Source organism: Macaca fascicularis, chromosome 13 (genome assembly GCF_037993035.2).
Source record: "Macaca fascicularis isolate 582-1 chromosome 13, T2T-MFA8v1.1".
Classification (NCBI taxonomy): domain Eukaryota; kingdom Metazoa; phylum Chordata; class Mammalia; order Primates; family Cercopithecidae; genus Macaca; species Macaca fascicularis.
The window spans coordinates 2,819,746-2,832,825 of NC_088387.1; the positions used below are offsets into that span (position 1 = coordinate 2,819,746).

The 13,080-nt window shown below is 44.7% G+C and overlaps 1 protein-coding gene across 3 annotated transcripts in view; it reads left to right on the top strand.

The window, feature by feature from the left end:
* Window positions 1-13,080, top strand: part of CNGA3 (cyclic nucleotide gated channel subunit alpha 3) — an 86,596-nt gene that overhangs the window by 46,709 nt on the left and 26,807 nt on the right. For all 3 annotated transcript variants that reach the window (XM_005575033.5, XM_045368787.3, XM_045368788.3), the window contains exon 2: window positions 11,543-11,680. In XM_005575033.5, the coding sequence (XP_005575090.3) occupies window positions 11,580-11,680 (101 nt within the window). In that variant the 5' untranslated portion in view covers window positions 11,543-11,579. The remainder of the gene's footprint in view (window positions 1-11,542; window positions 11,681-13,080) is intronic.

Below are 13,080 nucleotides of genomic sequence, written 5' to 3' on the forward strand. Positions count from 1 at the left end.
CATCGTTCTCCTGGATAAAGAACAGAGAATTAAAAGGGAAAGTTGGCTCACTCCTAAACCTTGAGGGACTTGGGTCAAGAGTACAAATGACTTACCATAGCCCAGATATCTAAAAGTTAAAGATTCTCTTAGCAGTGATACTCACTGCCCTCCAAAACAGAGCCTTGAACAGGGCATGCAGGCAGGCAGTTTATTTGGGGAGTGATTCTAAGGAACAGGAGTAGGGGTCTTGGAGAGGGCAAAAGGGAAGAAGGACAAGCCAACCCAGATGTCCATTATCAAACTGATCGCCACTCTGGGCAACAAGGGGTTCTCCAAGGAGGCAGGTAGAAAGTGTCTCAGAACCATCTTCCTGAGGGATGGAAGAGTATATTCCCTCAGGCTCCTGCTGCTATTGGCCCAGTGTTGCCCCAAGGGTGTTACCCCTCCAGCGTTTGCACATGCATCAGAAGGGTGATGTGGTCTCGGCAAGTGCTTCCTGGGGGAAGTAAGGAAGCCCCCAAGGCAGAAGGCCCTAGAATCTGCAGTGTCGCTGAGGCAAAATACATGGGTTACCCAGCATGCAGCTGGTTGCCATAGCAATGGCTGGACTGAAAGGTGGGCAGGAAGGACGTGAGGTAGAGGACCAGAGATGACCATTACATGGACCAAGATAGCACACTGTTAAATCAAATGTACCCACCCTCCTAACCTGGCAAATACACTGCATCACAACCTGGAGGCCAGGTTCAAACTGAGAGTACTCAGGCCCCTTGGAGTTGAGCCTGAGAGCAGGAAGTCATGAGGAGAGCTGGTCTCTGGTTCCCTGCCCCTGACCTGCCCCCTTCTCTCCCCAGCCCTAGGTCCACGCCATGTCAAAGGGGCCTTGCACAGGAGGCCCTGCACACCCGCCTGTGGACGCCCTGCCCACATCTCCAGGCTCTGTCTCCCCCATCCCCGACAAATGGCTGCTCCTTGGGCCTAGGGCAGTGCAAGCTGGTGCACTCAGGAAGATGGACCAGGAAGAGTCCCAGGCAGGCTCTAGAACCAGTTCAGAGCCTCTTGGACAGAGAATCTGGGAGTCCTGGGCACTCAGACCATTGCTAGAGCAGGGGCAGGGTTCCCGGTGGGCATGGCCCCTTGACCCTATGGGCTTCTCGACCCTCTGGGAGGGGTGTGGCTGGAGGAGGGCCAGCATGGGGTCATTTAAAGCAGAGACCCCTCCTACCCAAGCCTAAAGGCAACACCAGCTCCCTCAATGACTTTGCACTCTCAGGTTGTGGAGTCAGACAGATTTTTAGTCAATCCTGGCTCCAGTCCTCAGCAGCAACCTTAGGGAAATGACTCACCTGTCCAGTTTCATCATTTGTAAGAGAGAGAGGGGGGCTGCTGTGAGGATTAAGTAAGGAAGTGTTGCACGGAACCCACCTGTGCCTGGCACCTAGTGGCCCTCAGCAGGGGGCAGGTCTATGAGAGGACAGAGGTACTGCCTCCATGCCATGGCGGTGGGACCAGAGTTTGTGCCCAGGATAGAGAATGCAGCTGAGGGGGCAGAGGGAAGGGGCACAAGCTGGAGACAATGCACTTTATTTGGTGTAATTTGCCTGGAAATGTACAAAGAAGAGTCATTTGATAGTTTTTCCACAGAGTCCCAAACTTCTTTGAGACTCGCTCTGCACCCCGCTTGACTGTCAGCTCCTGGAGGACAGAGCTGCGTATAGCTCTCTAATAAGCCCCCAGCTTCTAGCATATTGCCTGGCACATAGTAAGTGCTCAATTAAAAAGTGTTGAATGGACAATTTCAAATTGAATTTATTGCTTTTTTACCTAAAAACATATAAACTTTCCATTTTAAAGTATTGAAAATCATGAGGCCACAGGGAGGTGGGAGACAAGGATTTGGCCAAAGTCTGCATAGATTGAGTTAAATACGCCTGAGTTCTAATGTGGCTTCTGGACCTCACACATTCTTTGGAAAGTTACATAACCTGTTATAAGCCTCCATTTCCTCATCTATGCAATTGAGGACACTAATAGCATCCACCTCAGAGAGTCACAAGTTAGAATAAATAATGATGTAAAAAACTTAGTACATTGACTGGAATATAATCAGATTTCAAAATATTTTAACTACTACTATATTGCTTGGCAGTGCTATTTGGATAACACACAGGAATATGTGTATTATTTTTATTTTATTTTATTTTTAGTTCTGGGGTACATGTGCAGGACATGCAGGTTTGTTACATAGGTAAATGTGTGCCATGGTGGTTTGCTGCATCTATCAACCCATCCCTAGGTATTAAGCCCAGCATGCATTAGCTATTTATTATGATGCTCTCCCTCCCCATCACCCCTGGAGAGGCCCCAGTGTGTGTTGTTATTCCCCTCCCTGTGTCCACGTATTCTCATTGTTCAGCTCCCACTTATAAGTGAGGAGAACATGCAGTGTTTGGTTTTCTGTTCCCGAGTTAGTTTGCAGAGGATAATGGCCTCCTGCTCCATCCATGTCCCTGCAAAGGACATGATCTCATTCCTTTTTATGGCTGCTTAGTGTTCCATGGTATATATGTACCACATTTTCTTTATCCAGTCTGTCATTGATGGGCATTTGGATTGATTCCATGTCTTTACTATTGTGAATAGTGCCACAATGAACATATGCATGCATGTATCTTTATAATAGAATAATTTATATTCCTTTGAGTATATAACCAGTAATGGGATTACTGGGTCAAATGGTATTTCTGGTTCTGGGTCTTTGAGGAATCGCCACACTGTCTTCCACAATGGTTCAACTAACTTACGCTCCCACCAACGGTGTAAAAGCATTCCTGTTTCTCCATAGCCCCACAAGCATCTGACTTTTTAATAATCACCATTCTGACTGGCATGAGATGGTATATCATTGTGGTTTTGATTTGCATTTCTCTAATGATCAGTGATGTTGAGCTTTTTTTCATATTTTTGTTAGCCACATAAATGTCTTCTTTTGAGAAGTGTCTTTTCATGCCCTTTGCCCACTTCTTTTTTTTTTTTTTTGAGGCAGTTTCACTCTTGTTGCCCAGGCTGGAGTGCAATAGCACAATCTCAGCTCACTGCAACCTCTGCCTCCCAGGTTCAAGAGATTCTCCTACCTCAGCCTCCCGAGTAGCTGGGATTACAGGTGCCTGCCACAATGCCCAGCTAATTTTTTATATTTTTAGTAGAGATGGGATTTCATCATATTGGTCAGGCTGGTCTCGAACTCCTGACCTCAGATGATCTGCTTGCCTTGGCCTCCCAAAATGCTGGGGTTACAAATGTGAACCACCATGCCCAGCCTGCCCACTTTTTAATGGGGTTGTTTTTTTCTTGTAAATTCGTTTAAGTTCCCTATAGATGCTGGATGTTAGACCTTGGTCAGATGGATAGATTGCAAAAATTTTCTCCCATTCTGTAGGTTGTCTGTTCACTTTGATGATAGTTTCTTTTGCTGTGCAGAAGCAACTTAAATTAATTAGATCCCATTTGTCAATTTTTGCTTCTGTTGCAATTGCTTTTGACATTTTCATCATGAAGTTTTTGCCCGTGCCTGTCTTGAATGGTATTGCCTAGATTTTCTTCTAGGGTTTTTAAGGTTTTGGGTTCTACATTTAAGTCTCTAATCCATCTTGAGTTAATTTTTGTAAAAGGTGTAAGGAAGGGGTCCAGTTTCAATTTTCTGCATATGGCTAGCCAGTTCTCCCAGTACCATTTATTAAATAGGGAATCCTTTCCCCATTACTTGCTTTGGTCAGATTTGTTAAAGATCAGATGGTTGTAGATGTGTGGTCTTATTTCTGAGTTCTCTATTCTGTTCCATTGGTCTATATATCTATTTTTGTATTGGTGCCATGCTGTTTTGGTTACTGTAGTCTTGTAGCATAGTTTGAAGCTGGGTACCATGATGCCTCCAGCTTTGTTCTTTTTGCTTAGGATTGTCTTGGCTATACAAGCTCTTTTTTGTTTCCATATGAATTTTAAAGTAGTTTTTTCTAATTCTGTGAAGAATGTCAATGGTAGTTTAATGGGAATAGCATTGAATCTATAAATTACTTTGGGAAGTATGGCCATTTTCATGATAACGATTTTTTTCCATCCATGAGCATGGCATGTTTTTCCATTTGTTTGTGTCCTCTCTGATTTCTTTGAGCAGTGGTTTGTAGTTCTCCTTGAAGACGTCCTTCACTTGCCTTGTTAGCTATATTGCTAAGTATCTGACTCTCTTTGTAGCAATTTTGAGCAGGAATTCATTTATTATTTAGCTCTTTGCTTGTCTATTGTTGGTGTATAGGAATGCTTGTGATTTTTGTATCCCGACACTTTGCTAAAGTTGCTTATCAGCTTACGAAGCTTTTGGACTGAGATGATGGGGTTTTCTAGATATAGGATCTAGAAAGCATCCTTATCTTGTGCTGGTTTTCAAGGGGAATGCTTCCAGTTTTTGCCCATTCAGGATGATATTGGATGTGGGTTTGTCATAAATGACTTTTATTATTTTTAGGTATGTTCCATCAATACTTAGTTTATTGAGAGTTTTTAATAGGAAGGGATGTTGAATTTTGTTGAAGGCCTTTTCTGCATCTATTGAGATAATCATGTGGTTTTTGTCTTTAGTTCTGTTTATGTGATTAATTACATTTATTTATTTGCATATGTTGAACCAGGCTTGCATCCCAGGAATGAAGTTGACGTAACTGCGATGAACAAGCTGTTTGAGATGCTGCTGGATTCAGTTTGCCAGTATTTTATTGAGGATTTTTGCATCGATATTTATCAGGGATATTGACCTAAATTTTTCTTGTTGTTGTATCTCTGCCAGGTTTTGGTATCAGGATGATGCTGGCCTCATAAAACGAGTTAGGGAGGAGTCCTTCCTTTTAAATTGCTTGGAATAGTTTCAGAAGAAATGGTACCAGCTCCTCTTTGTATCTGCGTAGAATTCAGCTGTAAATCCATCTGGTCCTGGGCTTTCTTTGGTTGGTAGGCTATTTATTACCACCTCAATTACAGAACCTGTTATTAGTCTATTCAGGGATTCAACTTCTTTCAGGTTCAGTCTTGGGAGGGTATATGTGTCCAGGAATTTATCTATTTCTTCTAGATTTTCTAGTTGATTTGCATAGAGGTGTTTATAGTAGTCTCTGATGGTTGTTTGTATTTCTGTAGGGTTAGTGGTGATATCCCCTTTATCATTTTTTATTGTGTCTATTTGATTCTTCTCTCTTTTCTTCTTTATTAGTCTAGCTAGTGATCTATCTATCTACTTCATTAATTTTTTCAAAAAACCAGCTTCTGGATTCACTGATTTTTTTGAAGGTTTTTTTGTGTGTGTGTCTCTATCTCCTTCAATTCCACTCTGATCATGGTTATTTCTTGTCTTTTGCTAGCTTTGGGGTTTGTTTGCTCTTGGTTCTTTTAGTTGCGATGTTAGGGTGTCAAGTTGAGATCTTTCTAGCTTTTCGATGTGGGCATTTAATGATATAAATTTCCCTGTTAACACTGCTTTAGCTGGGTCCCAGCGATTCTGGTATGTTTTCTCTTTGTTCTCGTTGGTTTCAAAGAACTTCTTGATTTCTGGCTTAATTTCATTATTTACCCAGGAGTTATTCAGGAGCAGGTTTTTCAATTTTCACGTAGTTCTGTGGTTTTGAGTTTCTTAATCTTGAGTTCTAATTTGATTACGCTGTGGTCTGAGAGACTGTTTGTTATTATTTCAGTCCTTTTGCATCTGCTGAGGAATGTTTTGCTTCCAATTATGTGATCGATTTTAGAGTAAGTGCCATGTGGCACTGATAAGAATGTACATTCTGTTGTTTTGGGGTGGAGAGTTCTGTAGATAATCTATCAGGTCTTGATTCAGAGCTGAGTTCAAGTCCTGAATATTCTTGTTGATTTTCTGTCTCAGTGATCTGTCTAATATTGACAGTGGGGTGTTAAAGTCTCCCACTGTTATTGTGTGGGAGTCTACGTCTCTTTATAGGTATCTAAGAACTTGTTTTATGAATCTAGGTGCTCCTGTATTGAGTGCATATATATTTGAAATAGTTAGCTCTTCATGTTGAATTGATACTTTTACCATTATGTAATGCCCTTCTTTGTCTTTTTTATCTTTGTTGCTTTAAAGTTTGTTTTGTCAGGCTGGTTGTGGTGACTCATGCCTGTAATCCCAGCACTTTGGAAGGGCAAGGTGGGCGTGTTATCCCAGCTACTAGGGAGACTGAGGCAGGAGAATCACTTGAACCCAGGAGGTAGAGGTTGCAGTGACCCGAGATCACACCACTGCATTCCAGCCTGGGCAAGAGAGCAAGACTCCATCCCAAAAATAAATAAATAAATAAAGTCTGTTTTGTCAGGTACTAGGATTACAACCTGTGCTTTTTTCTCCTTTCCATTTGCTTTGGAAATTTTCCTCCACCCCTTTATTTTGAGCCCATTTGTGTCTTTGCACCTGAGGTGGTTTCTTGAATGCAGCACACTGATGGGTCTTGACCCTTTATCAAGCTTGCCATTCTGTGTCTTTTAATGGGGACATTTAGCCCATTTACATTTAAAGTTAATATAGTTATGTATGAATTTGATCCTGTCATCATGATGTCAGCTGGTTATTTTGCAGGCTTACTGAGGTAGTTGCTTCCTAATGTCGTTGGTCTTTGTATTTCAGTGTATTTTTGTAGTGGCTAATAGTTTTTCCTTTCCATAGTTAGTGTTTTCTTCAGGAGCTCCTGCAAGGCCTGGTGCTGATGAATCCCCTCAGCATTTACTTGTCTGAAAAGCATTTTATTTCTCCTTTGCTTATGAAGTTTAGTTTGGCCAGATAGGAAATTCTGGGTTGCAAATTCTTTTCTTTAAGAGTATTGAATATTGGCCCCCAATCTCTTCTGGCTTGTAGGGTTTCTGCTGAGAGGTCCACTGTTAGTCTGATGGGCTTTCCTTTGTAGGTGACCTGACCTTTCTCTCTGGCTGCCCTTAACATTTTTTTTTTTTAGACAGAGTCCTGCTCTGTCACCTAGGCTGGAGTGCAGTGGTGCAATCTCAGTTCACTGCAATCTCCACCTCCCGGGTTCAAGCGACTCTCCTGCCTCAGCCTACTGAGATCTGGTGGCTCACTCCTATAATCCCAACACTTTGGGAGGCTAAGGCAGGCAGATCACTTGAAGTTAGGAGTTCGAGACCAGCCCGGCCAACATGGTGAAACCCTGTCTCTACTAAAAATGCAAAAATTAGCTGGGCGTGGTGGCGCATGCCTGTAATCCCTGCCCTTAACATTTTTTCCTTCATTTTGACCTTGGAGAATCTGATGATTATATATCTTGGGGTTGATCTTCTCACGGAGTTCCTTATTGGAGTTCTCTAGATTTCCTGAATTTGAATGTTGGCCTATCTTGTTAGGTTGGGGAGGTTCTCCTGGATGATATCCTGAAGGGTGTTTTCTGACTTGGTTCCATTATACCCATCTCTTTCAGGTACCCCAATCAGTCATAGATTCAGTCTTTTTACATAATCCTATAGTTCTCAGAGGTTTTGTTTATTCTTTTTCCCTTTTATTTCCTCTAATCTTGTCTGCCCGTCTTATTTCAGCAAGATAGTCTTCAAGCTCTGAAATTCTTTCCTCTGCTTGGTCTATTTGGCTGTTGATACTTGTGAAGTTCTTGTGTCATGTTTTTCAGCAGCATCAGGTCATTTATGTTCCTCCCTCAACTGGTTATTCTGGTTAACAACTCCTGTAATGTTTTATCATGGTTCTTAGCTTCTTTGCATCAGGTTAAAACATGCTCCTTTAGCTCAGCGAAGTTTGTTATTACCCACTTTCTGAAGCCTACTTCTGTCAGTTCATCCATCTCAGCCTCAGCCCGGTTCTGTGCCCTTGCTGTAGACATGTTGTGATCATTTGGAGGAGAAGAGGCACTCTGGTTTTTTGAGTTTTCAGCATTTTTTGGCTGATCCTTTCTCATCTTCATGGGTTTATCTTGTTTTGGTCTTTGAGGCTGCTGACATTTGGATGGGATTTTTGTGGGAACTTTTTAGTTGATGCTGTTGCTGTTGTTGCTTTGTTTATTTTTCTTTTAACAGTTAGGCCCTCTTCTGTAGGGTTGCTGCAGTTTCCTGGGGGTCCAATCCAGACCCTATTCACCTGGGTCCCTCCTGCCCCTGGAGGTGTTACCAGTGGAGGCTGCAGAACAGCAAAGACGGCTGCCTGCTCCTTCATCTGGGAGCTCCCTCTCAAAGGGGCACTGACCTGATGCCAGCAAGAATGTGACCATATAAGGTTTCTGCTGAGCCCTGTTGAGGGGTCTCACCCAGTTAGGAAACACAGGATCAGGGACCCACTTAACAAAGCACTCTGGCTGACTCTTAGCAGAGGGCGTGCCCTGCACTTGTGGGGGATCCCACTCATCCAGACAGCCCTGATTCCTCAGAGCCAGCGAGAGGAGAGACTAAGTCCACTGTTCTGTGGATACCGCAGCTGCCCTTCCTCCCCAGGGGCTCCAACCCAGGGACATCCAGCCCCTGGCTGGAGTTGCTGAAATTCCAGCGGGGAGGCCCTGCCTGGTGAGGTGGGATGGGTCTTGGTTTAGCCTAAAGAGGCAGTCTGGCCACAGTCTGCCACAGCCACTGTGGTGTGCTGTGGGGAATTCCTTGTGGGTCCAAACTGCCCAGTCTCCACGACACCAGCAGGGGAAAATGGCAGACTGGAGCTCCGGTGATGGTGGCCACCCCTCCCCGCAGGGGCTCAGTAATCTTAGGCTGTCTCCAGTGTAGCAGCCACCAGGAATCTGCACAGCTCTGTGCTTGGGACCCAAGGCCCTGGTGGTGTGGGGCTCACAAGGGAATTGCCTGATCCGCGGATAGCACAGATCCATGGAGAAAGCGAGGTTTCCCGGTTAGGGCAGCGCAATCACTCACCGCCTCTTTTGGCCGAGAGTCAGAGGTCTGCTTGGCCCATGCCCCTCCCGGGTGGGCAGGCGCTCTACCCTGCTTTTCCTCACTCTCCGTGGGCCTGCCTAGTCAGTCCCACTGAGAGAACCTGGACACCTCAGTTGCTGGTGCAGGATTCACTCACCATTTTCATTCTCCTTGGTGAGAACCTCTGACCTTGGCTGTTTCTGGTCGGCCACCTTGGTCCATCCCCAGATTTATTGCTTTTAATGGAAGAATACAATTTCATATGTTGGTCCTAAAGTTTTGCAGGCACCTCAAACTGGAATCATTCTCTTTCTCTAACCTGCTTCTCTCCTATTTCCCTGCCTCAGTGGGCAGGCAGCACCCCCCATCAAACCAGCTGTTTGGACACCGTGTTCAGCACCTCTTCCTCCCCACCCCTTATACCTAAATTGCCATGTCCTGGCAATTCTACCCACTTGCTCTCACCACCACAAAGCTAGTTCAGGCAGCTGTTCTTGCTCCCCTAAGAAACTGTGACAACTTTTTAGCTGCTCACCTCACAGCCACTCATGTTCCCTGAATACATCCTCCCTGGTCTAGCCAGAGTGGCCTGTACACATCTGACCACATTCCTAGGGGGCTTGGTAGGGTAAGGCCCAAGCTCCTGGGCACAACCTGCAAAGCCTGTTGTAGCATCTGCCCCCCCCACACTGTCAGATCCTTGAGAACCGGCTTCATTCTATTTCTCTTTATAACTCCTGTGATCAGCCAGAACCTCACTCCTTGTTATGTAAATGAATAAAGTGTTTAAAAATCAAAACAACGTTTGATCTATCAGGAAAACTAGAAAATTTAAACTCATAGACTTAAACTTTCAAACATCAGAGACAAGTCGGGACCCTGCTGAGCCCATGGCTGCCCTTTCGTAACTGGCAGAGGGTTGGCCAGATGTGCATGGCCAGGCCTGTGGCTCCTGTCTCCGACCTTCCTTTGGATATGGAATTAATTGAGTCCCGGAGTGAGTCCCTGGGCTATTTCTAGAAATTGCCATCCTTCTCTGGAGTGGTCTCTACTGACATCTGACACATTTAAACCACGTGGCTGCTCAAGAGAACCTGTGCTAATCTGTTTTAGAGAAACCATCCTCAGAAATGCATCTTCCAGAAAGACTTGTCTGGAAATCACGGACCTGGCCAATCACACCAGCCCTGCTCCCACGTAGGCTTTCTTTTCAGTCCAGAGGCACCTTCCAATGTTTGCCAAAGAGAAAATGTTCATGGCCTGATTTCTGGCACAGGTGTAACTGCCCAAGGAGTTCACCTTCCCCACTGCCTAGACAGAGCCAACTTACCGAGACAGGGGAATTGCAATAGAGAAAAAGTATTTGACACCGAGCTGTCTGTGCAGGAGACCAGAGTTTTATTATTACTCAAATCAGCCTCCCCCAAAACTCAAGGATCAGGGTTTTTAAGGATAATTTGGTGGGTGGGGGGGCCAGTGAATCGGAAGTGCTGATTGGCTGGCTCGGGGATGAAATCATAGGGAGTTGACGCTGTTCTGTTCTGCTGAGTCAGTTACTGGGTGGGGGCCACAGAACTGGTTGGTAGGTCAAGGTGTGGCCACCCGTTGTTAGAAACGTGAAAACCCGAAAAGACATCTCAAAAGGCCGATCTTAGGTTCACAATAGAGATGTTGCCTTTAACAGTAACTGGGGAAGTTGCGAATCTTACGACCTCTAGAATAATGGCTGATAATATTTAGAATTCCAGCCCCTCTCATTCTAACTTGGTGGCTGGTGGGCTTTCATGTGTTTTACAAAAACAGTTTAGCTTTGGGAAAGGGCTTTAATTTAAATTATAAATTAAATTCCTTCCCAAGGCTAGTTCGGCCTACGCCCAGGAACGAATAAGGACAGTTTAGAGGTTAGAAGCAAGACGGAATTGGTTAGGTCTGATGTCTTTCACTGCCATAATTTCCTTAGTTACAATTTTTCAAGGCGATTTCACAAGGATTGTACCACATTGACAGGTGGGATCTATCTTTCATTGGACAAGCTGCTTAACACCTCTGAGGCTCAGTTTATTCATCATTAAATGGGAATAAAAATAATAAGTACCTCACAAAGTTATTGTGAGGATTAATGAGATGAAGTGATATTGGATTTAGCATTATATTATAAAGGTTTTCTGAACGTCACGTATGGTCCTTTCTTTACGTGTTGTCTTAAAGCAAGATTTGAGGGAGCAGTGGAAACACCTGCCAAATTCTAAGATAAAAATAAGGAAACAAGAAAAGAAGGGTCAAGAGGGACATTGCATTATCTCAGAGAATCATAAGGGCTTTACCTTCCTTATATCACATTCCCACTTGGCCATTCATTTATTTATTCATTCGCTTGTTCAGCACTTAACTCTGAGCAGCTCGTCAGCATGGTAACAGAAACAAATAAGTAAAAGACTTTGTGCCTCAGGCTAGAAAGAAGAGCCCGAAGATGTCCAACTAAAACTCACTGCTGCAGGATCTACAAGAGACAGCGGAGGGCGTGCCTGCCAGGGCTTGCAGGGGGGCCGCGTGCGGTAGCCCTTGTTCGTGATGAGCTGGGTTTGCAGTTACTTTCCCGTCCTGATGACGTATCTGCTTTGTGTTCACATTTCAGCAATCATCTGGGGGGCTAAATGTGACAAACCAAGAAGATGGCCAAGATCAACACCCAATACTCCCACTCCTCCAGGACCCACCTCAGGGTAAAGCCCTCAGACCGAGATCTCGATCGTGCTGAAAATGGCCTCAGTAGGTAAGATGCGCTTTTCGTTTTATGCCTGGCTCTGGTCGTTTCCATAGTGGATCTAGACTATGGGGGAAGAACGCCTTCACGTTGGCCAACCACAGATCGGAGGGCAGGGGAGGTGTTCACAGCACTGCCAATTTCATTTTTCATCTCACTTAATCCTCACAACCCCCAGAAACTAGTCTGTATTATTGTTTTAGAGATGTGGAAAAGCAGGTTTAGTCACTTAATTGCTATAAGAAAATGAAGATTCAAATGCAGCAGACTAAATTTTACTGTAAGAACTTCCTCAAACTGACACACTCTCCCATGTATTCATCAAAAATGTGTTGGACTCTTGCTGTGCACCAGCCACTGAACTGGGTTTGCAGCCTGAGCTGGGCACCAAGGATGTAGCATGAATCCAATGCCCTGCCCTCGCTTCCAGGGGAGCGTCTGGAGGCAGGCCATGCCCAGGGCCTGTATAAGGAGTGGGTAGTGCCTTGTCAGCCAAGCCATCAGCCCCACCAATGACATCCTGACACAGGTAGGAAATGGAAATCTGGGGCCTTGAGCTCTACTTCGAGCCCTGTTCCTAACTTCCTAGCAGACCTGGAAAAATGCACTTAACCTCTCCATGCCTCAATTTCTTCACCTGCAGAATGGAACAGCATTTTTTCCAAGCTCCTGGTATAACAGTGAGGACATCAGAAGGGACCTATTTAGTGTGCATGGACCTAAACCCTTATGTTTCTTTGTTTTTAGTTTTCTCATTTTTGTTTTTTGAGACAGAGTCCCACCCTGTCACCCAGACTGCAGTGCAGTAGTGCAATCTCAGCTCACTGGGTTCAAGTGATTCTCCTGCCTCAGCCTCCCTAGTAGCTGAGATGACAGGCACCTGCCACCACACCCTGCTAATTTTTGTATTTTTAGTAGAGATGGGGTTTTGCCATGCTGGCCAGGCTGGTCTCGAACTCCTGACCTCAGGTGATCCATCTGCCCCAGCCTCACAAAGTGCTGGGATTACAGGTGTGAGCCACTGCACCCGGCCATGTTTCTTAAATTCTCAATGAGATGACTGAGTTGAACCATGAGTAACTTTCTTTCCAATATTTCTGTTACTTTCACCCTACATATATAGAATTGAAAATTATGCAGCTTAAATATACAGTCTGACGGCCCCAAAATGCAGTAACATCCCTCAGTCCCCACCTCCCAGCACTGGGCCCTCATGCCTCATTTCTTCCATTCATTTGTGTTCATCACTTCCTCTCCCAAATGCACATCTGGTTTTTTCTCTATCTATGTTCCTGATCCCAGCTCTGCAGCAAACTCTGCTAATAAGTGATGGTCAATAATTTTCAAAGAGATTGAGTCCCCATTACGCAAACCCACACAGCCCTTGAACCCCACCTTCTGAGATTTCG